Here is a 26,359-nt window from a genome sequence, read left to right as displayed (position 1 = left end):
GCAAAAAGTCACTTCTGATTTTATGGAAAACTGGAAGTGATGTTTTTAATGCCTTATAAGGCATCAGGGAGCACAGGGAAGCTCCAGTTTGTATTTCCCTCCAGTTTACCCAGCCACTTCCCCTGCCAACAATTTAGCAGAAGGGCCTGCTCTTGTACGGGATGGCGCATAATCAAGAAATTCTACGTACATGTACCAAGGACAGAAGTCCGACGGCTCCTTGAGGTTTGCTCCAGTCAGGCCGGAACAGGGCATGAAGTGAATATCTTTCTTGGGGTTGAAGCCGACTTTCTTCAAGAATGGCACCAGTTTCTCTTTACATTCTTCATACCTAAGGGAGTTAAATCAAGCAGGAGCAAAATTTCGTAACAGGGCTGGGAGAGGCGATGTCTAGGTCTATAACAGCTATTTTCAACCTTTTTCAGCTTACGGCACACTGACAAGGTACTAAAATTGTCAAGGCACACTACCAGTTTTTTTTACTTAAGTTAAATTATGTATTATTTCCCCAGGAAATATTCCTGGGGAAGGGGGTGGGGTGGGGGAGAAGAGGAGAGAGAGAAGTGCCAATTGCCTGCTTGTGTATTTGAGGAAAAAAAGACTGCAACCAAAAGCCCAATCCTATGCATGCCTGCTCAGAAGCCCCATTATAGTCAATGGGGCTTACTCCCAGGAAGGTGTGGATGGGATAGCACCCCCAGAGCCCAATCCTATGCATGCCTGCTCAGAAGTAACCCCCATTATAGTCAATGGGGCTTACTCCCAGGAAAGTATAGATACGATTGTGGCCCAGCGCCCTTCCTCTAAAAGTGCAGGGAGGGTCACTTTGGGGAGTTGCAGGCAAACTGGCAAGGAAAAGGGACTTTCAGGGACCCTGAAATCTTAGGTTGGGGCCTCAGCAGACTCACTCGCTATGTACCTGCTTGCCTGCTTCTGGCTCCCTCTTCTCACTCACTCTGCAGCTCCCACCTCCTGGCTCCTCCAGGCTTCTCTTGTTGGCCAATCAGCAGGCAGGTAGGCAACAACCTCCTTCATGCCTAACCCTATGCATGTCTCCTCAGAAGTAAGCCCCATAGTAGCCAACGGGGCTTACTCCCAGGAAAGTGAGGATCAGGCTGCAGCCTGAGTCATGCTCAGTAGCAGGAGCAAGCTCCAGGCAGACTCTTCAGCTGCTGCATGGGATGCAAAGCAGCCTCGACCAGCCCCTTCCCTGGCTGCTCCCTTGCTTGTGCTGCCTGCCGCTTCTCCCGCACGCGGGCACACAGCTGCTGCCTGCCTCCTCTGATCCTGCGGCACACCTGAGGCAGCCTCAGCGGTTGAAAACCACTGGTCTATAAGATCAGGCATTCAGCCCTACCAGATCATTCTCAAGATCCATCTCGAACAGCATCCTAGCTCTGGCATGTGCCTCTGGAAAATTCATATGCAGGTGATGAAGGCATATTCCTTTCTGACTGAAGAACTACAGAAAAGGTACTGGGATGGGGGAACTTCAGCTAGTGGGATTTTCCTGATGAACCAAGTCAAATGAAGAACATTTCCACCTGATCACCAGCGACTGTAATACAGCCCAACCAACTTGAATGAGACCACCCTCCACCTTTAATGCAAAAGGAGGTTTCAAAAAGAGGACACACAGAAAGCCAGTGCAGAGAAGAATCTCAGACAATGTACCTTTCATTGCTCCAGTTCACAGTGGGATCATCCATTTTATTAATAAGAACTATTAAATGTTTCACACCGGCTGTTTTGGCTAACATGGCGTGTTCTCTTGTCTGTCCTCCTTTCTCGAAACCAGTCTCAAATTCTCCTTTCCGTGCAGAAATAACCTAGTTGAAGCAGAAATCAAAGTAAGACAAAGCTTTGAGTGTTAAACGAAAGCAGCCACCATTTCTTCTCTTCCTGTAGGAGGAAAATGACCACCACTAGGGCTGTAGGACTCAAGGCTAGACCTTTAATGGGCCCAAGAGGGACTAAGGAGTGGTTGAGCTGCTGTTTCAGTGGGTAACTATAGACCTGTGGCTTCACCAGAGCCACCCAGCTTCCTGCTGCCCTTTCTAGAATATGAAAGGGAAGAAGGTAGCAGGACGTCTGCCCATTCTAGGCAGACAGCCTCCACTCTTCTGCCCTGCAATAATCACAGAGCGCATGGCATGGCCAGTGGCAATTTAGCAGCTTAAGGCACTCATTTCAGAACAGGAGCTAAATGATCTCTTACCAACACAGCTAGATCAGCTTGAGAAGCGCCACCAATCATATTTGGCACAAAGCTCTTGTGCCCTGGAGCATCCAGGATTGTGAAGTGTTTCTTCTCCGTCTCAAAATAGGCCCGACCCACTTCCACTGTTTTACCTTTGTCCCGCTCTTCCTGGTTCGTGTCCAAGGCCCAGGAGAGATACCTAGGACAGGCAAAATAATGCGGGATGACGCTGGTTAGAGGCTGACTGTTTTCAAGCCCAACTCTGAGCACCACCTTTAAAAGTACAAAGCAAGGTCTCTTGCAGGCAGGACTACACAGCAGAGCTGCTTGTGCTCTGTGTTCACCGTTCCTAGCGCTCAAGTGGAAGCACTTAAGTCTCTGGGGAAAAAGTGCTGCACTTTACCATGTGAGACCTCTAGGCTAAATAAGGGTGCAAGCTGAGGAGAGAACACGTAGCTTATTGTTGATGATAAAGTTATCCCCCAGCTGCCATGCGTACAGAGAAGGCCTTTCACTCAGCCAAGTGGCATGGATGTACTTCTACAGAACTGTATAGGAATGAGAATGAACAGAGGCTCCCACAGTACAACACACTGTGTCATATGCTGTCACCCCACTGTAGCATGGGACCCTGCCCCAACCACCCCCACTGTACAGGTCAGGCAGACCCCAGCTGGTTCAGGTTATTCTAGTCCAGCATCTTGTTTTCCACAACAGCCAAGCAGATGCCTCTCGGAAGTCCCCTAGCGAGAGATGAAGGCAGACCCCACTCCCATCCCCTCGCACCAGCAATTCAGAAGCAGCTGCTCCTGGACCCCTGAAGGCAGCATGTAGCCATCATGGCTAGTAGTCCCTATCAGACTTGTCCTCTAAATGTGTCTCATACCCTTCCAAAGCCACCAGCCCATCTTGTGGCAATGAATTCCACAGACTAATTATGCTGTGCATACAAGTGCTCCCTTTTATTCAGCCAAAACCTCCCACCGATTTGTTTCATCAGATGACCCCCCTCCCAGTCCCAGCATGGTGCGAGATGGAGAAAAATGCCTCACTATCCACTTTTTTCATATCAAGCAATGTTACAGGCTGAGCTGCTGCGTTGAAATTGCTGAGACTTCAACGATACCAGTCTCCTTTATTCTAAACAAAAAGTTCTGGGCTCCAGCTTCTGTTCTTCACACATCCAAGGCCCTGCTTACTTCCACGTGCTGGGGTTGCAAGAGGTTTTCCACCTCAACTGTCAGGTTTTGGTTTTAGTGTATAGGTCTACTGGGCCAATACCCAAAGTCCTATGCCCCTCCCTCACCACCAGTTCTGTTGGAGCCACCAGACCCAAACTGTGACTGGTGAAGGAAGGCAGTGTACTGGAGCAGTCTGAATGGAAGCCAGCGTTGTATTTAACTTGGGTGGTTCTCTCCAAGTTAAACGGAAACAGGACCAGGTGCACATGTGGAACACACAGGCAGTTTTAGTTCAAGGCATGATCATCTTAAAAATGCAAGCGTCATACCAGGTTTCTCTGTTTTTCTCTTTAGCTTCTCTTTCGTATTTTTCAAGCGTCCTTTTGTCAACCATGCCTGTCAAGTACCTGGTAAGAGATTTTTATATTCAGTACAATGAAGAGGCTTCCTACAGAACAACAGGTGTGTTGGGGGGAGATGGGATGCCTTGGATTTAAGATGCAGCCTGAGTAACTGCTAACCTGGAGTCCACTGTCACAGTACCACAAGACAAGTAAAAGTAACTAATCACAGAAACTTGAACTAGAACAGGGGTGCTCAATAGGTGGATCGCGATCTACCGGTAGAGACAAAATGAGTAGATTGCGGAGTACCGACCGCCCCCTTCAGGTGCCTCTGGGAGGAAACACCGGGAGTAAGGCCCATTGTACTCAATGGGGCTTACTCCCAGGTAAGTGTGGCTAGGATTGCAGCCTCACAGCCTAATCCTAGGCATGTCTAATCAGGAGTAAGTCCTGTTATACTCAGTGGGGCTCAAGGTACACCAACATACATTGTACACATAAATGTTATATGTTATGATGGCGCAAACATTGTAAAAAAAACTCTGGTAGATCTCCGGGCCTTGCTGGGTTTCAAAGTAGCTCTCGAGCCAAAAAATGTCAGCACCCCTGAACTAGAACCTTACACACAGCTGATTTGCAACAGATCAGACAATTGCATGGAAAAAGCAGCATTTAGTACTGCTATCATTTTATTCTAAAAAACACAGAAAGAGAACTTAGTGTGGTTCAGGGTTTTAAAAACGCTCATGAATGCAGTTTTATAGTACTTGTTTCATGGCTTACAAACAAAGTTATGCAAAACCTGTTTATACGAAACAAACTGCACAAACCCTAAAGTAGGAGGAGTCCCTTAAGGAAGGTAAAAGCACATCCCAATGGAAACAGTAAAGAATTGCTTTAAGGAATCAAGGAAGCTAAACTAGTTTGGCAGCAACTGGGAAAGAACAGACTACTTACATTATTTGCCCTCCGATGGTCGATTTGCCGGCATCTAAAAAAGATTTTACCAAGAAGAAAATTAATTTGAGAAAACTAGATTTTCCAAGGTTGGCACATCACACACTACGTGCTATTCTTGGCATACCTACTTAGACGCAGGCCCCACTGAACTCAATGGGACCGACTCCCATGTAAGTAGTCTAAGGCAGTGTTTCTCAATGTTTGTTCCCCACTGTACCACTTTGCATGGTCCAACTATTGGGCAGGAGGTCTGGTCTAGAGGGCAGGAGGTCTGGTCTAGAGGGTGGAGCCTCCGTCTGCCTGAAGGTAACATCCACAAGGTCGCCAGTTCGAGGCCACCGGCACCGTGTGACCTTGAAGCAGCTGACAAGCTGAAGCTGAGCTATTCCATCTGCTCTGAGCGTGGGAGGATGGAGGCCAGAATGTGAAGCCAGATCGGAATGAAACACCTGAATGTAGTGGTTCTCGAAAGAAAGAACCTTCTTTCAATTGTAAAAATCCCTATTTAATAAGGGATTTAAATAAGCCTGCCTATGTAAACTGCCTTGAATAAAGTCTTGAATAAAGATCAAGAAAGGCAGTATATAAATACCCGTTATTGTTATTGTTATTATTATTATTATTATTGGCAGTACCACTGGAAGTAACTGGCGATAATGTCCCTTTTCCAAGATGCAGGTTTGGATCATGAGAACCACACAAATTCCAAGGTGGATTTGTGCCAACAGCCCTCTTTCTGCAATAATGCACAGCAAATCCATTTGCAAATGGAGGGAATTTTCACAGTCGGCCACGCCTGCTAGTCCACTGCCCTGTCAGGACTTGTCAGGACTGTTTACCAGGACACACAGTGAGCAGACTGCAAAACTCAATTTATGCCGCCAAGGGACATGGAGGGTGCAAACAACTGAGAGGACATGAAGCAGATGTGGCAGTCAATTTTCTCTTCTGGACTGTCCAAGTTTCTCAGTTTAGAGGCACAAAAGCAATGTACTTCTATTACCCTCAGGGGAAGGCGCCACTTGGAGAAGTAATTTAAACAAGGAGTGTGAATCACAGAGGTGGACCTTTCTAAGAACTTGGAAGCCACGGAAAAACCACCATACATAGCTCCTGCCTTCTCTATGCAGACCTATAGGCAACTTGCTTCACATGTCGTCTTGCTCCTCTCATTGGGACAAGGCACATTCAAGAGCACCAATTCGAGTCCAAACCAACCCCTTTGTCACAATGTGCACTGGGTGACCTTGGACCAGTCACTAGCTCTGTCCAACCTACCACCAGGGTGACCGCATTAGGGCTATGGACAAAGGGGTGAGGAGACTGACTTGAAGCTGTAGAGGAGACCCACAACAAAACTGCAAACCATTACAACACCACTGCTAGCTTTGCAAACTGAGTTACTGGGTCCCTGATGCTCGTGTGAGGCACGTCCATAATTCAACCTCTATCTAAGAACAGAATCCAAAGCTATATGTTGGCAGCGTTAAAGCCAACACCCTCAGAGGGTTGGGGAAAAACACTCATGCAACTTACCTACGTGCCCAATGAATACTACATTTACATGCTCTTTTTTCGGAGCACCTGGGGGTGCTACCATAGATTTGGGTTTTGGTATCTCCTCTTCTTCCTCCATCATTTCCTGGGTGCCCTCTTCAAGAGGTCCTGCATCCCCAGAAGGTCCACCTACTAATTCAGGCTCAATGGCTTCTTCTTTGTGGTCCCACGAGTCTTCAGGGGACATTTCTGTTTCTCCGTTTTCTACTGGAACTTAATGAACAAAACATTTGTTAGTGCAAGAGGGCTCCCTTTCTATTATTCTCAGAGAAAATATTAACAGTACTTTCAAGTCAGGCATCCCCCCCCCCAGTACTGAAATACAACTGCTGCAAGCTCCAGTATTTTTGATTCTATGCTTTTCTGCCCTGTTATTTAAAATTTGCCTCTAGACAAACAGCAGTTTCCAGCACTTCAAAGTTATGATTCATGGGGGATTAGCAGACCTGTTTTTCCACACAAGAGTGTGTTTAGTTGGCAAGGAAGGAATATGGAAAGCCAACACAAGAACACAAAATTCCAGAAGAGGAAAGAGACATAAGCAAGCTCAACAGCTTAGGAGTGCTACTGAAAGCTTCTTCCCTTATATTCCAAGTATTTAGCTTAAAATCATGCAAAATTCAAGTCATACGTGATCCAGATACGATTCAGCAATGTAAAAATGGATTGCAAAAAATGTTTGTTGCAGCATTCTAGAACAGTCAAGATACAACACTATGATAACTTCTAAGTGCCCAATTAAGTCACGTCAATGATCAGCCATCTTGCATTCTGTCACAATGGAGAACAATGATTCAGATACTCGGTCAGAGGTCTAGTCACTTATATATATAGTGAATTTATATAATGATGCTGTATACAGTTAAATAAAAAATAAAGTGGGGAACCAATCAGAAAACACATCCATCAAAAGGAGGCAACAGACCAGGCCAAGTGCAACAAAAAAAAAAAAACAAGCCACATTACAGAGCTGCTCTCTTACCAATGGGTTCTGAGATTTCCATACTGACTGCAGCATTTGACCCTAGAGGGAAACAATTGGGTAAGTCATATATTTAACAAGGCCGCCAATGGCCCAATTAAACCCTGTCTTTACAGTGTGAGATAATCTTGGGCACTGTGTTTTGTAAAAACCAATGACATGTTTCACCACTCCATTAGTTTTCCACTAGCTAATCTAATGCAAAGCTCTTACCTTCACAAGACAGCGACTGCTCTTCTCGTGAGGATTCTGCAGATGCCCCTGGAAAAGATTCCACAGTGAATCATGAGTCCAATAGTAACTTCAGTGCAAGGACAAAGAGAGCCAACCACATTTGAAACCAAAGCAACTCAAAAGGTTTACAAACAGTTCTCTCACCACCACTCTAAACTTCTGAGGACAGCAAGTATTAAGTGTTTGCCTTTACTAAGCCTTTTCAAAAACAAAACCCAAACAAGTTCTGGCAAGCATTTTGTCTGTCCAGTTTTTTTGCAGACTTTCTGCTTTCTCTTTGTAGTCAGTTTGCCCACCCAAGGGTCATCTTACAATACAACAATACAATATAGCACCCTTCCACTCCCACCTCCCATATGACTATGTAATACAGCATCCTTCCACCCCCATTCCCCATATGACCATATGAATTAGACCCTAGAAGCTGACACTCTAAATAGCCCTGTCCCAAAAAAATAAAATAGAGTACTTGGCCCTTGCTGCCATATATTTTATATACTGTGCCAACAATGCACATGGTACTTTATTCAAGTGAAATGACAAGTCATTGCCCCGAGGAGCTTACAATAAATCTAAGTAATTGTACAATCCTTGCTACTTGACAAAGTCAGCTCTGTTTTTTCAGCAGGGAGGCAGTGACTGTCCTTGTTCATCCCAGCAGTGTCACCTCCCAGTGACCCTGTGAAGAGGGACAGATTATGGCATCAGGCTTTTGCTATGGAAATGCTTCAAGATGTTTTATTAAAATTAACACATTAATTTTTGTTAATGTTAACACTACCACAATGGCCACATCATCATTATTACCACACAGCACTGAAAGGAGATGGCTGGTGATGGGCTTAAAGATTTTATCCTGGCCACTAGCCATCTGAAGTATTTTCCAGCCTCAAGTTCAATTTTATCAGAGGTCACTACTGCTCCCTCCCCCCCATCATTTTACAGAGCCTGCCTGCCTGCTAGTGAAAAACATTTGAGGGGAACTCGGAATCCTGGAACACTGGAGGACAAGTTTAAGGAGGGAATTTCTACAAAAATACTGTACTGTACTGAGATAAAAAAGGACAAGGGAGCACAAGATTTAGCAATGCCATAGACTCTGCTACATCGATCACCTCTTGAATCAAAGCCATCTAGCTGGTATGCCTATTCTATAAGCTATAATACTATTAACTGCTTGGCAGAGACAGGTTAATATGCAGTCCGTCGTTGTGGGCTGTGCGGGGAAAGTCTGATGCATTCTTGTTATGTGAATGCAGTCTGCTTGGCTACAACACACAGCAGATTTGCAGAGTAAACCTTGCAGTTCACTCATGCTGTAACAAAAAATCAGTCCCTCTGCCACTTTTGCCCTGGTTCTGCTCGCACTGCAGGCTCAAGCAAAACAGAGCAGCCAAAGCTACAAGGCAGGAAGCCAGATCCCAAGATTGCAGGCAGAATGAACGCAGGTCAGGCGGAGCAGAACGTTGGCAAGAGATACAAAGGCCGCGGCAAGAGCGATGCCCACTTCAGGTCAGCAGTTTGAAAAAATGTTTCTCAGCTTTGCCCTCCATCATACCACTTCACATGTCCACCTATTTCAAGTACCATCAGAAGTAACTGGTGATGATGTTGTTAATCTGGGTTGGGAGGCCAGATGCAACAAACTCCAGAAGGAGGTTCAGGGTGGATGGGAGGACTTTTACTGAGCACAGAAAATCATGCTTTGGAGCTCTGCCCACCGAGCCAAGCCTCCTACTGCTCTTTGTTGTGTCGCATTCCTGCTCTCACTGCCGGGTGGCAGGTGTTCAGAGTCCAGTGAGTACCACCGGACACCATCTCGTACCACTGGTGGTACCCATACCACTGGTTGAGAAACACCGATGTAAAGTGGGCTGTGACAGAGATGCCACTGTCATTTTGTTCTGAGGTTCATGTTCGAACGGTGTGAGGTCCTAGAGGAGATGAATCCCACAGACTCAAGACAGAGTGAAGACATTACCTTCACACTCAGCTGTGTTTGGCCACTGCTACAAACAGAATGGTCAGAGCCAGCAAGATTAGGCAAGTCCTAGGGTTTCACGATCTAGCTCGTTTAAACTTCAAAAAACTGCAGGCAACTTTGGTCAAGGTAGTATCAAGGGTCAGTGAGGTTGGGCTCCCCTTCAAGGTTCATGCCCGGAGGGCCCATCTGCCCAATCTGACCCCAAACCTCCAGCACGAGTGGCAAGCCCTTGACAGTGTGTTCCCTGTATCAAAGGCTGCACAGCACAAAACTGCAGCAGCTTGCCTGCACCTCTTCTTCCCTATGATCATCGTTTCAGACGGAAGTGTTGAGTTTCATCTCTATTTTGGCTACTCAAGTTCAGGAAGCCACCTAGTTAATTCAGCATCATCTGATCTGCGTGCAATACCTTTCTTTCTGCCAAATATCAGAGCCAGATGTAGTATCACCCACACTGCAGAAGATAATGGCTAAAACAGATCCCAAGATGAGCCTTCTCTGCAGAGGCACCCACTGTCCATCTCTGCCCCTTGCCAGGAGCTCAGCCTCTCATCAAGAAATCTCTGCCCCTCCTCCTCTGGCTTGTAGTCTTACCCAATCGTTTCATGGTTCAGTGTGCTTGTGATACCTGCGCACGGGACACCAATGGTCATTTCCCATGAAACTGTGTATCCAATGGTTTCCGGAAATTCAACTACACTACAGCTGACTGCATTTTTCCTGTTCCTCGATCAGGAAGCGACCTTCCTCAAACAAAATGAGCAGGCACAAGCCACATTTTGTCAACACACTCAAATATTTTCAGTCTCGTGCCATTCAGTTTTATTTCCCTCTTCACTGCTCCTGTTTTAGCATACCAGGCACTGAAATCAAAGAAATCCATTGCCAACCACATACGGTATTAATATAGGTATGTCAGCTGTTATTTAGGCACCAACAAGAAGCCATTTGACCAACTCTTTCACGCACTGATTTTTTCATAACCTTGAATGGTTTTTAAGCACAAGAAGTGCTTCAGGTTTCTGAAAAAAAGGCAGTTTCCTCTTCTAGTTGCTGGTAATAATCTGATGGGAATCACGAGTCAATATTACCCCTATCTAACCGAGTGCTTTGCCACAGAGCTCATTATTATGCTACTTGTGTTTGTCCAATTATTTCTTGCTAATCGTTACTGGCCCCATTTGTTCTCACTTTGTTTATGTAACTATCACATTCCTTGCTGCCATGATTGGCTTGAGAATAATCCCGATATCTTTGGAGCTAGGGTTTGGCACGGCTGGTAGCATTTTGTAGCAACATCCAACTTCTGCACTGGGACAAATTAAGCTCATAAAACTCAGAATTCAAAACTAGCACTGACATGTACACCTTTATACCTTCTTTCCCCTGGGGCTGCGAACAGCCTATCATGGAGCTAAAGCTTTAGTTGATTAATTGGTGGGGATGCCAGTTATGGGCAGAAACCAAGTTATTCTGATTTTGAACGGATGCTGTAGCAAGGAATTAAAATTGTCAGAGGTGACCTTCCAAGAAGACGAGGTAGCTTTTGACAAGTTGTAAGCTCTAACACTTCACTCGCTCAATTAAAAACCTTATTGACATTTTGGTTAACACACAAGCATTTAATCAATAGGATCAAATCAATAGAGCCCTATAAAGGCAGGGGGAAGGTTCTTTCCTCCTATAAGACAGGGGAAAAGGTTCATTGTTTCATTTGTAAGGAAACAAGTCAAAATGATGTGGTGTTCTAAACAAAGAAGTATTTGACCCTCCAATGCCTCCGAATTTTGTGTGCAATATGTAACTATACATATTGATTTGTAATGCTGGGCCTGAGAGCCCTTATTGTTGGAGTATGCCAACTTCATTAGGTAAACAATTTTGTTCCAGCTTCTGGACCCACCCGCTGGAGACTACAGTAGCCAATGCCACAGGTTGGTCATGCCTGGTACAAATCAGGCACAGGGAATTACTTCTTCTGCTATATAAACTTCTGCTCTGCAAACCATTTTAGTGAAAAGCAGTATATTAATATTCATAGTCACCCAGGGTGACTATAAAGCCTTCTTGCTCTTGCACTTGGGATAACTTGGTATTTACAGCAACCATCCAGCCACTGACCAATAGATCCTGACCCAACTTCTACACACCACTGGTACGGATTGGGCAAACTGCTGGAGAGCACCTGTGTCTCTGCACCCAGAGGCCCTAGGTTCGAGCACCAACACCTCCACTTCAAAAGGATTACAAGAAGCAGGGTTGGGAAAAAGTCATCTACTGGAGGCCTTGGAAAATGACTGTGGAAGTAGAAAGTACCAACTGAGATAGATCAATGGTTCAATTCAAATAAGGAAGCAGCATGTGTATCGCTGAAGTATTATCCCCCAACCACTGGAAGCAACTTTCCACTTGCTGTCAAGGCTCTCTTTGTACTATTAGGGTAAGAAATCGGTTTACAAAAGCAGAGGCTCTCAGGAAACATTTTTACCCAATACCACACACCACACTCCTTCCTGCATGCACATGAACTGTGGCATATGCACAGTCCTCCAGATAATTTAATGCCTTGGTGGGGATTTAAGGGGGGGGGGGAATAAGACAGACAGCAAGTTCAAACAGGTTGTGGCTAAGCTTCTATCAAGTAATCTGCATTACGCATTGGAAGCACATTTCCTTCCTCAAATGCCTCAGGCTTGGGGGTCCTAGGGAATGGGTGTGTATGAACCAAGATGAGCAAATGAGGACAACTCTTTGTACTCTAAATGGAGGTACAATTCAGTTAGCACCCTGCATAATGACTGAAGGGGGCAGCTTCATCTTTCCCATAGATGCATTCCATCTTCAAGAACACATAGCCCTAAGACTTGATCAAGCTGAGAGAAGAGACAAACCTGATGTCTGCTTCGTTTGCTCAGATACAGACTAACTTCATACAAATCACTGAAACCATTTTTTTTAAACAAGTCAACATCACATGCTTGATAATTGCTAAATAAATTACACATTGAAGTGAAAAGCCTACAGCCGCAAGAGAGTTAAGGCACTGGTACAGCTTCCAATACAGAGGGAAAAATGCAGCCTATGAAGAACATCAGTAAAGCCTGCCCTGTTCTTAGCATCATCATGTCGTGAGAATGGATGGATGATGGCCAGATCCCAAAGGATCTCCTCTATGGAGAACTCGTGCAAGGAAAGCGCCCTACAGGTAGACCACAGCTGCGATACAAGGACATCTGCAAGAGGGATCTGAAGGCCTTAGGAGTGGACCTCAACAAGTGGGAAACCCCTGGCCTCTGAGCAGCCTGCTTGGAGGTAGGCTGTGCAGCATGGACTTTCCCAGTTTGAAGAGACACTTGGCCAACAGTCTGAGGCAAAGAGGCAAAGAAGGAAGGCCCATAGCCAGGGAGACAGACCAGGGACAGACTGCACTTGCTCCCAGTGTGGAAGGGATTGTCACTCCCGAATCAGCCTTTTCAGCCACACTAGACGCTGTTCCAGAACCACCATTCAGAGCATGATACCAGAGTCTTTCGAGACTGAAGGCTGCCAACAGCAAGTTCTTAACATCTGGGTAATTCGATTGTCACATTTCCCATTTTTATCAGCCTCTGCAGTTTCGCTCACAGCTGATACTCTAGCAAAAAAGTTCACTTTTCAATCATTCCCTCCTTTTGCACCAACAGTACTGTACAAGTTCACAAATCCCTCCAGAGAAACAATGTAAGAGGAGAAAGATGCTTAGAGGATCATCCTAGATGTAAACAAATTTACAAAGTCACAACCCCAAAGTTCTGTGAACAACTAAGCCAAGAACCCTGGCTGGCATCCAAAGACCTATTACAGGAAGGCCCTAGGGCTTGGGCAGGCCCAATGGAATCTTGGATTCCCTCTGAAGAGCAGACACTTCAGCACAATCTGCTTTTCCTCTTAATTTCAAAAGGGAGTTACCATGTGACATGGTGTAGGAGGGCTGATGCTCAAGGAAATTCAAAATCCAAGTCCCTTTGGACATATAGAACTAGCCACATAGTTCTTTGGACCCAGCCTCATATTGACACATGTGGCATTTGCAATTTTATATGCAATCAATGCAGATATCTGCCCCCTAAGAAAAAATTTAACCAACATGAAAATTTAACCAAGAGCAAACGTAAGATCTTATTTAAAGCATATTGAAGCCAAAACCATTGCGCCTGAAGCAAACCACAAGGCAGCCTAGCTCAGTGCAATCCAACAAGTGACAGGGGTGTTCAACTTCTAAAGACGTTTTCATCATGACTATCAATTGGGGCAGGCCTGCTACTTTTGGGTCTGTCACCCCAGTAGCCACTGAGCCCCGATTTCTGGGCAGGCGAAGTAGGCTGGAGTTCAGCTTGGGGGAGATCGGTGGTGGGAGTGCCAGCAATGGCTCCCTGGTGAAATGGAAAATGGTCGTGCTGGGGACACCAGTTTGGAGACAGCTGCCCTATATTTCCTGAACACCCCTCTTTTCTACATCCTCTTGCTTCATACGGGCTTGAAAGTGATCTATTCAGACACAGTTCTATCACCACCGCCTCTAGCTTGGCCCCAAGTCTAAAAAAAAAAATCACAGTTATACTTGAAAATATAGGGTCATTAAGCAGAGAATTTTTGCCTTCTGGACCCCTAAGATGAAGAAAATGTAAATCCAGTTATATCAAAGATATCCATCTTCAAATCAAGATCTCATAACTTTGATGAAACGAGGAAAGCACCCATTAGCATTTTAGCAAACTCCTTGCCCTAAATATATTGCGATGAGTATACACTCAGACACCCATGTACACATCCAATTTATGGTTATTGTACAATCTCCTTCACCTTTCATTGCCCCAACCAAGACCTAAACATGTACTAGCTTCCCATTATTTTGTAGGAGAGAAACTTTGGCACAGATTCCAGACAACACCCAAGCATAAAAGTAGGCTTCTGTGTTACCACTTGCTTGATTTCCTGAAGCAAAGAACCATCCCCTCCCAGCATCCAAACCAAAGCAGCTTTGGAAGAGTGGAGAGGGGTTACTTTTTTCCAAAAGCATTCAGATCACTGGTGTGCCATAAATGATTATGTAGTATGCCCTGGAGACAAGACAATTACAACTGCGGACTAATTGCTTTTGAGAAATTTTGTAAGGCTTTAAAAAGTGATAAGCTATTTCCTAACCCCATACCCTATCTTAACTAAGCCAAAATCTCCATCAATGCATATGCTTTCCTTGCCTGTCCCTGTCCATTTCCCTCCTCTGTATCAAACTTTATATCCTTAGCTCCTTGGCATAGGAACCTAATCGCTTCAAAGCACTATCAACACCAATTGCATAATAATAAAAAACAAATTCACACGGTGTTCTGCAAAGGACTGCAAAGGACCGTGAGCCGGAATGCTATCTGGGAGGACAAGACACAGGACTGCTACAGAACTGAGGGTACAATCCTAATCAATTTTCCAGCACTGACATAGCTGTGCCAATGTGGCATGCACTGCATCCTGCAGTGAGGAGGTAGTCAAGGGGGCATCCTCAAGGTAAGGGCATGTTTGCTACCTTACCTTGGCACTACACTGCGGTTAGGTCAGTGCTCAAATGTTGGTTAGGATTACGTCCCGAGCCTATGTTTAAGCAATGCCTTTCATTCATTATTGGGCCCACGAAATCTGTCAAACCACAAATGTAAGATAACCAGGTAGTCAGTCTCCCAACCTAAAAACATGGCCACTCTAGCAAGTGATTTCCAAAAGAGGCAAGACAAACTTTCCAGACTTCTTCAATGCTGCATTCAGACACAGATAAGAGAAACAAGATTTTGCATCATTCTAAGAGCAACACAATTAAAAAAGTGTCTATGAAAAACTCAGTCACGTGCCCAGGGCAATGGGATTAAACTGATTTCTAGAGGGATTATACTAGCACTCAAACTCTGGTTCCAAAAGCACTGGTTTCAAAACATACCACTTCTAGGTCAGACTGCTTAACTCTATGACTTCTGAGGTCAGTTTGAAGAGGCTTCCTGCCTGCATTGCTTCATTTGTTATGCATCCTAATAAAAATGTGGAAAATGACATGGGAGAATGCTTACAGCTGACCGGAGAACTTGACAGTCTAGATTGGTTGCCAAGAAATACAAAGCAGAACCCAGTGTCATTACTGGCTTTAAAGGTTAAATAAAGGAGGTGGTGAATTTGACAGAAGCAGAATCTCAAACTGGAAGGAATTTTAAAAAAAAAAAGAGTCTCCAAACAGTGTGTGGAAGAGACTGCCCTAAAGATTCCAGAGCCAAGAATGAGACTTGGAAAAAAGGGTCATGTTTCTTGATAAAAGGCGAATAAAAATCAAGGCACCAGCAACAAATATATAGGATGCTTGAAACTTCCAACCTTGTTTAGATCCCACTGATAACAAAAACACAAAAGGAAACAAAACTAAGTCTTTAACCCCATGCTCCTTTTACTTCCAGGTTCTTCCTGTATAATGCAATGCTACTATAGTTGGCACTTAATAGCCAACCTGACAGACCACAGTCACTACCCTCAGACTACCCAGTCACACCCTCAGACATGTGAAGCATGTCATGACTCAAAGATGTGGAAAAACACTCTGCACATGCTTTGAGGAAGGCTCACTTCAGAGAGCAGGATAAGCTTAATACTACAGCCTCTGTGCACTTCGTGCCAATAAAGCTTTATTTACTGTACGTTTTCCCCTGGGGGCTGGGGATAAGAATAGGCCCTCAGTTTGGCTGTACTTGTTGTAAGAGGCAACTAAACAGCCACCAGGTAGATGGGACACGTTAGCCTGGGAAGGCAGCTCATCTGAGAGAAGGAAAACTCTGGTCCCAAACCTCCACTGCCTTGTGGCTACATCCAGTTATGGAAAAGGCTTCAGGAGTCAACCTCGAGGCAAAATCCGGAGCCGGAGTCCCTGAGGCAGTTCATGGCTGAACACAGTCATGTTCTGGCAACTCCTGCGACGCCGCTGGAACCAACCGTATTGGCCTCTGCCTTTCCATTGGACCATTTCAGCAACGTGGAGAGCTGGGATTTGCTGCATGGGTAACAGCCTATCCTCCATACCTACTTTACCCAGGCTTCGCGCACTGGAGAGCACACTCTGTTCCAGAACCACCATTCAGAGCGTGACACCTTAGTCTTCCGAGACTGAAGGATGCCAACACACTGTACGTTATTTCTTACTGTACATTTTAATAATTGCCTCATTAAAACCCATGTTCCAGTAGCCTGGTGAGACAAGCATTTGAGTCTCCCTGGCTGGATCCTGGTACAACATGGTTGGAATAAGAACATAAGAACAGCCCCACTAGATCAGGCCATAGGCCCATCTGGTCCAGCTTATACAATACACAATTACGCAAAGAATACACAAAGTTCACTGGTAGTTCTCACAAAACTCATTTGGAAAAACCTCTATCAAAATGTTTCTCCCCTAAACCAAGGTCATTAATCCTAAACAACCTGCCTACAGGCAACAAGCATAACCACCTCACATTTCCCTCTCTCAATACTGGGAAAACTGAGAATTAAAGTGGATCATTCAGATAGATTCAGGGGATGGCAGGGGCAGAATGCTAAATGTGGAATTGCCTTAACATGGGTGGGCGCAGTCAAAAAAGGAACTTTACTCAAAAGCAGTCATTTCAGTACCAATGGCGGAGCAGGAACTGCATCAGAACTTCGCAGGGCTGGCTAGATGCAGCCTTGCTGTTGAAAGACGCCAGGGTAGGTAAGGTGGTGGATCCATAAAGAGAACTGCAGATTAATGAACAACGGCTCCAATTATAAAAGCATGAAAAGGCACTCTGAAGAACACAGCAGGTAAATCTGGAACACTCAGCACTGTTAAACTAGCACCGACCCTATAGTTCTAGACAGGAATTTTTTTTCACCCTACCTGGAGATAGTGGGAGTTGTATCTGGGACCTTCTGTATGCAAAGCAGGAGCTCCAACAGCAAGCCACAGCCCTTTCCCTAATTAATTTGCTTGTATCCACCACCAAGTCTAGTCTGTTGGTAAGGGCCTATATAGACTGTGGTTAAGACAAGCAACCCCTCCCATGCCCCCCAAAGAAAAGTTACCTTCTGCAAGTCAAGGAGGAGGTAGCTGCATCCTCCTCAGAACGAGAACCAGTGAGAGGACTTTAGTTCAATAGAAACCCAGTATTTTGTTACTTGTGTATCTTCAGCTTGGCCCATTTCAAAACATTCATGATCTCCAAGCCCTACCCTGGAACTGTCTAGGCCAGTGATTTTCAACCTTTTTCATCTCACGGCACACTGACAAGGAACTAAAATTGTCAAGGCACACCATGCTAACAGTGGGAGGCTCACATCCTCATTGGCCCTACTAATAAATGACCTTCTCCCAAATTCCTGTGGCACACCTGTGCACCACCCGTGGCACACCAATGTGCCACAGCACAGTGGTTGAAAATGGCTGGTCTAGGCACTTGGACTTTACACCCATCCCACAATTCACTTCTTTCTGACAAACTTTTGTTGCACCTGTTTAGACTACAAGCTATTTGGGGCAGGGTCTAGTTCTGTCTGCTGAGCACGAGGGATTTCTGGATGATCACTCACTGACTGTCACTGCATAAACCTCGAGACCAAAGAATGAAATATCAGCAGAAGCAACAAGAGTGCAAACTCAGGAGTGCCCTAGACAGGGTATGCTGAACTTTATCATATAAGCGATTCCAAGCACCAAAAAATGGGTTGAGCCCTTATTCCCCATAAGGGGCCTGTGCTGCTGGCTTCCAGTTCTGCTGAGCTCGAAGCTATGTGGAGCTTAGCCTCAAGCTGTATGGCCAAGCAGTTTAGCAGACAATGGTCTGAGCTTCCCCATCCAAGACAAAACAAATGTTTAAGGGAAAGGATATACTGTGAGCGTATCATACAAATTTAAAGGACAAGAGCACAGTCACTGGCCCACTAAGCAGATGCTCCACCTTCAAATGGCTCTAGGCCTAGTTAGTACCATGTACACTTTAGAAAAAGGGTAGAATACAAGTGACTAAACAGGTTCCCAGCATTAAAGCCCCTGGGGGAAGGACTCAAAGTAAGATGCCTGCAAAAGTTCCTCCACTGGTATCACACACTTATACTGGTGTGCCACTCCCACCACAAACGCAGCTGTTGACAGGAGCTCAGATTTTTGGTCTTGGCAACTGGCTCTGGCTACCTGGGAAGGCCCACGTCTCATTTGAAGAACTATAGTATTGCTTTCAAGCTGATTACAAGACGCTACTGATCCCCAAGCAACTGCTTATCTTAGCTGGTATTTTCACTGGAATGCAGGCAGGACAGGCCTTTCAGCTCTTGTCCAATTGTCCCAGGACTAAAACTGCAGTTAAGACATGCCAAACACTGGACAGGGACTGCAACAAATAGAAGCAGCACTGAGCAGAAGAGAGCAAGAAACCAAGTTAGGTTCAACTTCTTCGTGATTACTAAATTAAGCCATAGATAACATGCCAAGTTAGGGAACGTTGCAGTCTATTTGAAACCAAGTCAATTAAGCACAGTTTAGAAACACTTTAGCAACATGTTGACCACATGAATCCAGTTTACTAGCCTTGTACAGGTGGCCCTTCTTATCCATGGGGGTTCCGTTTCTAGAACACCCACAGATACCTAAATCCAAGGACGATTGAATCTACAGGTACCAAACCCATGGACAACGCAGGCACATCTGGCTATAGAATACAGGTTGGGCTTTCCTTATCCAGAATTCTGAAGTCCAAACCACAAATTTAAGCACTGACACAACACCACAAGCGGAAAATTCCACACCTGACTTCATGTGATGGGTCCCACAATATGCACTAATTATAACTATTGTAGAAAACTACCTTTAGGTTATGCGTATAAGGCAGTGATTCCCAAACTTCTAGCAGTAGGACCCATTTCTTAGAATGAGAATCTGTCAGAACCCACCAGAAGTGATGTCATGACCAGAAGTAACTTGAACAGAAAACTTTTTAACAATCCTAGGCTGTGATCCTACCCACATTTACCCAGGAGTAAGTCCCATTGACTATCATTGTTAAAAGCATACACATTGTAGCCCGGTAAAAGTACAGATTTATAACATGTCCCCAAATGCAGTCACATACTATGGAAGCATTGTCTAATATATTAAAAATAGAATATTGAAATGAATGGGGACCCACCTGAAATTGGCTCACAATCCACCTGGTTTGAGAAACACTGGTATAAGGAGAGTAAGGAACATGAATGAATTTTGTGTTTAGACAGGCCCCATCCCCAAGATCTCATTGGGTATATGCAAGTATTCCAAAATATGGAAAAATTCAATATCCAGAATGCTCCTGGTCCCAAGCACTTCAGATAAGAGAACCTGTAATAATACATGCCACTTGCATTCCACATGCTGCACAACATCCTGGCTGCCACAGAAAGCCTCTCCACTCAGCCTAACTCAAGGACTGGCAAGCACAAAAAATTCCCCATAGCTTCCACTCTGTCACATGTGCAGGCCAGTCTGGTTACCACTGCAAGTCTCTCTCCCAACCTATAAAGCGTTAAACTTGTGAAGTCTCAGATCCCTGCCTTCTGTCAGAGGTGTGGCTTAGTTGCCTGCCTGCCAGCTGATAATAGAAAGTACATTTCACCGAAAGCATTCCACTTCCATTTTTTGGCAGTCAAGGCGTCTTAGACTGTAAATTTCAGCTATCTGGCACAGAAGTACCCTTGCACTTTTGATACTCCCAAGAACAAGTCAGAGAGGTCAAACATCTGTATGTATGATAATACAGATGTAAGCAAGAGGGCCACACTCAAGAGTCAGCAACCAAAATACAATCAAGTTATGCTATGCATAAGCTGAATAATGCCTTTAGTGCGATAAACTTGTACAGCTGGGGGAAAAACGCAAGTTTTCTATTTACAATGCAAAATCAAAAGCAAGCCTTATTCACAAACCAACAATTCAATGTACATTTCAGCCGTGCAAACAAGTCTACAAAACTTAGTAATCCTCAATATTTGTTTTGCTGACCTGCCTGACCAGCTAAACTTGTGTATGACATCTGCACCATGGATGGCCTTACAAAAAGAGCCAAAGCTCGTTCAACTAATTGTTTGCCTGGTCATTAGAAAGCCAGTCTTGCTTCCAGGAGAGCAGTTGCCTCACTGAACTTAGTGGGACTAACTTCGGAGTACAGATGCACTATACAAGATTCAGCTGCATGTGAACTAGAAGCCTCAGTAGACAGTAACCCAAGTAAGTTCTTTATATGTTCAAGGACAATTTGGCTGACTAATCATGATCATATTTTGGTAACCGCAACCAGTGTGTCCAAAATGTAAGGTTCACTTACGGAGGCAAAATATGAATGTGCTTTAGATTCAGAGAGCATGTTAACATCCTAAGAAAGTCCCAGTGATGGGTAGCTAGAAGGGAGATGGCTGAAGAGTTCAGATAAGCTGCTCTGAGATTTCTAGAGGAAGAGAGAAGTGCAAATGAATAAACTCACAACTGCCCAGTGAAGTAAAATGGGAACATTTAAAAAATGGAAAAACTTTACACCAAGGCAGACTTGCTACAAAGCTTACAAACCTGAAAAACACTTAGTATTGGGAAATGGCTAGCCTTACAACTCAGTTTTCACATTTCCAAAGCATCTTGCATCATTATTCAGGATTCATGACCTTGAAGCACATGCCTATCTACTCTCCTCCAGCCCCAGGAAAGGTTTGCCACCATCTCAAATGCCAATGCTAAAAGACTGCATCATGGCAGAATAAAGCCACAGGAGTACTTTCTGGCACTGTAAGTGTGAGGAAACCCACCTTCGAAGTAAACATCAACATGAATCTAGTTATCAACTAGCCTAAATAAAGATCAACTGCCAAGCAGCAACTAGCAAAAAGGAGTTGGTGTGTCAGAAGCCTAGGAATCCTATCAAGCCTTCTACTACTCACTGGGTAATACGCATAGATTAACTGAACAAAATAAGTTCTTTGAAGCTTCCACAAGAACCCCTTAATAACACAAGACGCTTGTGCTAATCAGTGTAGAAGTCTACACAAGGACCAAACTTCTGCCAGCTTGACTTTTCCCACCCACCTCGCATGCAAACAAATGGTCACACAGTGCAATTCCCTTTATTTTTCCACAATTATGGTACACTCTGTGAATGTTTACAAGCAGCCTGCAACAAAAGCAGCGTAGTGATGCAAACAGGGCCGCAGATCCAGGTTGGAGAGACCAAACCCTCACTCTGCCATGATGAAGTTCAGTGACTGGCTCCAACTCACTCACTCTCTCAGTCTAATCTACATCACAGGGATGCGGGGAGAACATGTGAAAGTGGCCATCTGTTCCCTGGAGGAAGGGAACATAAAGCATGGTATTTTAAAACCTCAGCAGACATCTTGGGACTACAAGGAAGCCACCCCGTAGATTGTCACTAGCTGTCTTCTCAGCAGCTCTTCAATTACAAGAAAAAGCTTCCTTTTCCTGTCAGTGAACAGGCCACATGGCTGAAAGGCAATGTCACAGCTATGGAGGAGGCTGGAATCACTCCTTTACCATATCCCCCAACCCAGCTTGCAGGGTTCCATCCAAGAACAGCTTTGTCTTATCCTGCGTCTAAGACAACCTCTTTCCTTGTTCAGCTCCCTTTCCCACTCCCCTCTAAAGCCTCATACTGTCCCCACTGGCTTTTCCTTACCCTCAAATCATATCCACATCTCCTATGCCACCTCTACCCCCGTACACCGCAACTTCTCCATCCTTTGTTCCAAAGCTCCATCACCTCAGTGAATGCCTTTCCTCCCCCCCCATCTCCAACCTTTCTGAACCGCCCCCCCCCCAACAACATACATAGTGGCACATACATAGCTTAAAAGGCTAGGGAGACCCAAATTCAAATCCTCACTTGGTCATACGCTTCATAGTAGTGATCTTGGGCTAAGTCTCTGCCTAACCTCTCTGAGTTATTGTGAGGCTCAAATGGGGAAGGGAAGACAAGAAAAAATGAACACTACTGTCCTGCATACCCCACCATGAGCTTTAAAAGAAAACTTATGTTATTTCATTGTAACTTGGATCACACAATTAAAAAACACGAGCTTAAGACACTCAAGTGAGATGGGGACAATATTAAGATGAGAGTTTTCAGCCTCAGAAAATTAAAGTAAACCCCTATTTAAAGTGGTCAAATGCCTGCTGCTTTCACTACATGGACTGGTCCCTGCTTGCCGCCCATCTTACCTCGTACGGCTGTTGTGAGAACCAAGCAGAGTAAGAGTTCTTGTGAATAATTCTCAGCACTTTCGGGCCCTTTTCTTCTCCCCTAGACCTGTCCACATGTTGGTCCCACCTTCCCTTATTTCCAGTCTCCATTCTTCCCCTGCCTACCTATCCCACCTTGCAGAGCTATTGTGAAAATCAAGTAGAGGAAGGGGAAAACTCCACAGAGCAAGCATGAACTCCGATTTAAAAAACTTCTAAGTGAAGCATTAAACAAGGTGAGCCTTACAAGAAGAGAAAATGCCTTCCAAGATTGTTGTGAGGAAGAACTAGACAAAGATTGTGAGTCCTTTTGGAACAGGAAGACATTTGAATTTTTTTCTGTAAACTGCCAACTTTGAAAAACAGTTTATAATGACTGTTTTTCAGTGTATAACAATGAAAAACAGTGTATTCATAAAGAGAAAATGCATTGCAAGTTTTTATAACTTCACCTACTAACAGAATTGTAGTAATTACAGAATTATGATTACTACAACACAAATTTAGGTTCACTTTCGAAGAGAAGACACAAAAGCTCACAAAGTTATTACAAGGATCAAGTGGTGGCGGTGGCAAAAACAGAAAAGGCAACAGATAATACCACGAGCTCTTTGCTCAAAATGGGTTCCACATTAATATAATTGTTAACAACTTGATTGCTATTAACAATTAAGTTTAGGCTTGGAACTGGAAAGGAAGAACCTAACAGGGCTGTTGCAGAAGATTGCATAGGAGGCAAGAGAAACAGACAAGACTACAGACCGGGGTGGCCAAACTGTGGCTCTTTGATGTATAATGTGCACTTCTCAGAAATATCTTGGCTGAGATCCTTTTTGCATCACAAAAGTAAGTAAGTTTTCAAGCCTTATGATTATTTACGAGGTATAAGCTGAGAGTCCATGGGATTAAAACAGAAGTTTAATGTTTATGGTGATGAACTACATTTAAGCTTTTAAATGCTACCTAAATATTGTGGCTCTCAAACATCTGAAGTTCATCTTATATGGCTCTTACATGAAGCAAGTTTCCCCACTCTGCTACAGACGGCATCACAAGTTCCCTGCTCAAAATCTCATACTTTTAACAGTTAAAGTAGTTATAATAAAAACGAATTTTAAAAATCAGTAAGTTTGGGCTCTCAAGCGAAGAGGAAATAAAAAGTGAAGTGCTTTGGGTGAGGCTTTTTATCTTGCATGTGTGTGTGTTTTTTAAGGATAAGGCTGCAAAATCCCAAGGCATCCTTATGTGGGAGTAAGCCCTCTCCTAGATTCAGAGAGGCTTAGGTCTGAGTAGACCTAGGATGATTCCCCTCCCCCCAAAATCCTCAGATTCAAGTTTTATTCTAAGGATAGGTCTTACCCCCAGGTAAGTGTGGATATAGGATGGCAGCCTCAGACCTACCTGGGTTCAGAGAGGCTTATGCTCAAGTAGACCTGGGTGTGTTCTCTTTTTAAAACATCAGGGGATCCCAGTTTTATTCCAAGGACAGGCTTACTCCCAGGTAGGTGTGGCTACAGGTTGGCAGCCTTAATCAGAGAATCTTATGCCTGAGTAGACACGGGTTTGATTCCTTATTAAAAACATCCAGGGATGCAAGTTTCACTCCAAGGATACCCCCAGGTAAGTGTGGATATCGGATAGCAACCCTAGCCCTCCCTGGGTTTAGAAAGAGAGGCATACACTTGATGATCCCCAACCTAGGATCTGAGTTTTATTCCAGTTAGGGCTTACTCCCAGGTAAGTGTGACTATAGGATGGCAGCCCAAAGGGCTTGTCTTCTGAGTAAACAGGCACAGGATTGGCATCTCAGTCCTTCCTGGGATGTTTCCCCCATCCCAGGACTGAAGTTTCACCCCAAGGACCCCCTGCCTGCTTCCACCTGGACACCTCCCACATGACTCCCTTCTCCAAAGGGGGTCCCACCTCAGGCAGCTTCCCTGGATTCAGAGAGAAAGGAGTAGACCTGCAGTGATTTCACCTAATACCTTCAGAACGCCCCTACCCAGCCCTGAAGGATACCCCTTCCAGATCAGCCCTCCCCCTTGACCCCAGACCACCCCCTTGCCCACCAGCCCAACCCTCTTTCTCCCCCCTTGGGCCCCCCACACCTCACAGCTCATCCCCCCTTGCCCCTGTCCCCTTATTCCACCAGCCCAGCCCTCCCCTGCCTCTTGACCCCCACAGCACACCCTCTTGCTTCCCCCTTCCTGCTTGGCACCCACCCTAGCTCCTTTGACCCCCCAAGCCCAGACTAATCCCCCTCCACCTGGCCCCAGACAAGCCCCCTTGACCTTCCAGTCCAGCCCCTTCTCCCTGCCCAGAGCCTTGTTCCTTTGATCCCACAAGCCCAGTACCCCTCCTGTTGCCCCCAGTACTGCGCCCTGCCCCCAGACTAGCCCCACAGATTAGCACTCTTGACCCCCAAGCCAGCCCAGTTCCCCTCCTCCTGCCCACCAGCACTACACCCTGGCCCCAGACTAGCACTCTTGACCCTCCAAGCCCAGTACCTGACCAGTTCCCTTCACCCCGCCCAGCCTAGCCCCTCTGATTCCCCCCTCCCCCAGACTAGTGCCCTTGGCCCCCCAAGCCCAGCTCAGGCCCCGTCCTCCTTCATCCCAAACTAGCCTCCTTGACCCCCCTAGCCTCAACCAAGCCCCTGCCCCCCAACCTAGCCCCCTCGACCCCCAGGCTCAGCCCAACCGCCCCAGCCTGCCCCCCCGAGCCCACCTCCCTAGCTAGCTCCCTTGAACCCCCAAGCCCCGCCCCAGACAGCCCCCTGACCCCCAAGCCCCCCAGCCCGGGCTCACCGTGTGGCTGCGGGGGCGGCGAGGGGGGCGCGGGGCCGGGGCCGCCCCTGAGGAAGGCAGGCACGAACTCGGCGGCGTGGACGTTGGGCACGAAGGGCTTGGCGTTGACGTTCAGGTGCCGGCTGAAGGCCGCGCCCAGCAGCGCCTCCTCGAGGCCCTCGCCCGCCCCGGCCCCCTCCGGCACGGCCGGCCCGGGCGCCTCCTGGGCGGGCACGGGGCCAGAGTCGGGCTCGGCCTGGTCCCAGCAGTCGGGCGCCGAGTCGCTGCTGCTGCCGCTGCCGCCGTTCGCCTCCATTTTGTCGCCGCGCCGCCCCACAATCCCTTGCGCCGCCCGGCCTGAGGGGCGCGGGCACACGCACCGACTCAGCACTCGCTCCGCGTGCGCCTCGCCGCCGCGCCAAGTGGCCTCCGCCGGCCGCCGTACCCCCGCGCCGCCTGCCCGGTCGCCATCTTGGTAGTTTTCTCGCGCCCCGCCTCGCGCTTCCCCCAACGCGGGCGTCTCGAGAAAAAACTACACTTCCCAGGAGGCCCTGCGCGCCACGGGGCTTTCTCACCCACAGGGAAGATGGGTAAAGTCGTGAAGCGAGAACAACAACTCCCAGCGGTCATCGCGCTCCCCGTCTCCCTTGTACCGTCCTGCGGCAAAAGGACTACAAATCCCTGGAAGCAGCGCGGTCGAGTCATAATGGGTGGCACACAGCACTGAGTTCCAGGGGAAGTATGGGAAAAGTAGTTCCTGGGGTCAGCACAGTCCCTGCTGCCTGGCATGCAATGGCATGGAGGGGCCACGTGGCTGGCAGTCCCAGTCAGGCTCTG

At 46.1% G+C, this 26,359-nt stretch overlaps 1 protein-coding gene across 2 annotated transcripts in view; it reads right to left on the bottom strand.

The window, feature by feature from the left end:
* Nucleotides 1-25,932, bottom strand: part of GSPT1 (G1 to S phase transition 1) — a 34,119-nt gene extending 8,187 nt beyond the window's left edge. The window contains exons 1-9 of one of the 2 annotated variants that reach the window (XM_066640551.1): nucleotides 25,544-25,932; nucleotides 7,438-7,485; nucleotides 7,225-7,266; nucleotides 6,222-6,455; nucleotides 4,683-4,716; nucleotides 3,711-3,788; nucleotides 2,219-2,399; nucleotides 1,675-1,829; nucleotides 191-331 (exon numbers count right to left, since the gene is read on the bottom strand). In XM_066640551.1, the coding sequence (XP_066496648.1) occupies nucleotides 191-331; nucleotides 1,675-1,829; nucleotides 2,219-2,399; nucleotides 3,711-3,788; nucleotides 4,683-4,716; nucleotides 6,222-6,455; nucleotides 7,225-7,266; nucleotides 7,438-7,485; nucleotides 25,544-25,838 (1,208 nt within the window). In that variant the 5' untranslated portion in view covers nucleotides 25,839-25,932. The remainder of the gene's footprint in view (nucleotides 1-190; nucleotides 332-1,674; nucleotides 1,830-2,218; nucleotides 2,400-3,710; nucleotides 3,789-4,682; nucleotides 4,717-6,221; nucleotides 6,456-7,224; nucleotides 7,267-7,437; nucleotides 7,486-25,543) is intronic. The other variant, XM_066640553.1, reaches the window with a different exon arrangement.
* Between the last annotated feature and the right edge of the window lie 427 nt (nucleotides 25,933-26,359).

This window comes from Tiliqua scincoides, chromosome 13 (genome assembly GCF_035046505.1).
Source record: "Tiliqua scincoides isolate rTilSci1 chromosome 13, rTilSci1.hap2, whole genome shotgun sequence".
Classification (NCBI taxonomy): Eukaryota; Metazoa; Chordata; class Lepidosauria; order Squamata; family Scincidae; genus Tiliqua; species Tiliqua scincoides.
Note: the sequence above shows the minus strand (reverse complement) of the source record. Positions and strands in the feature narration are given on the sequence as shown.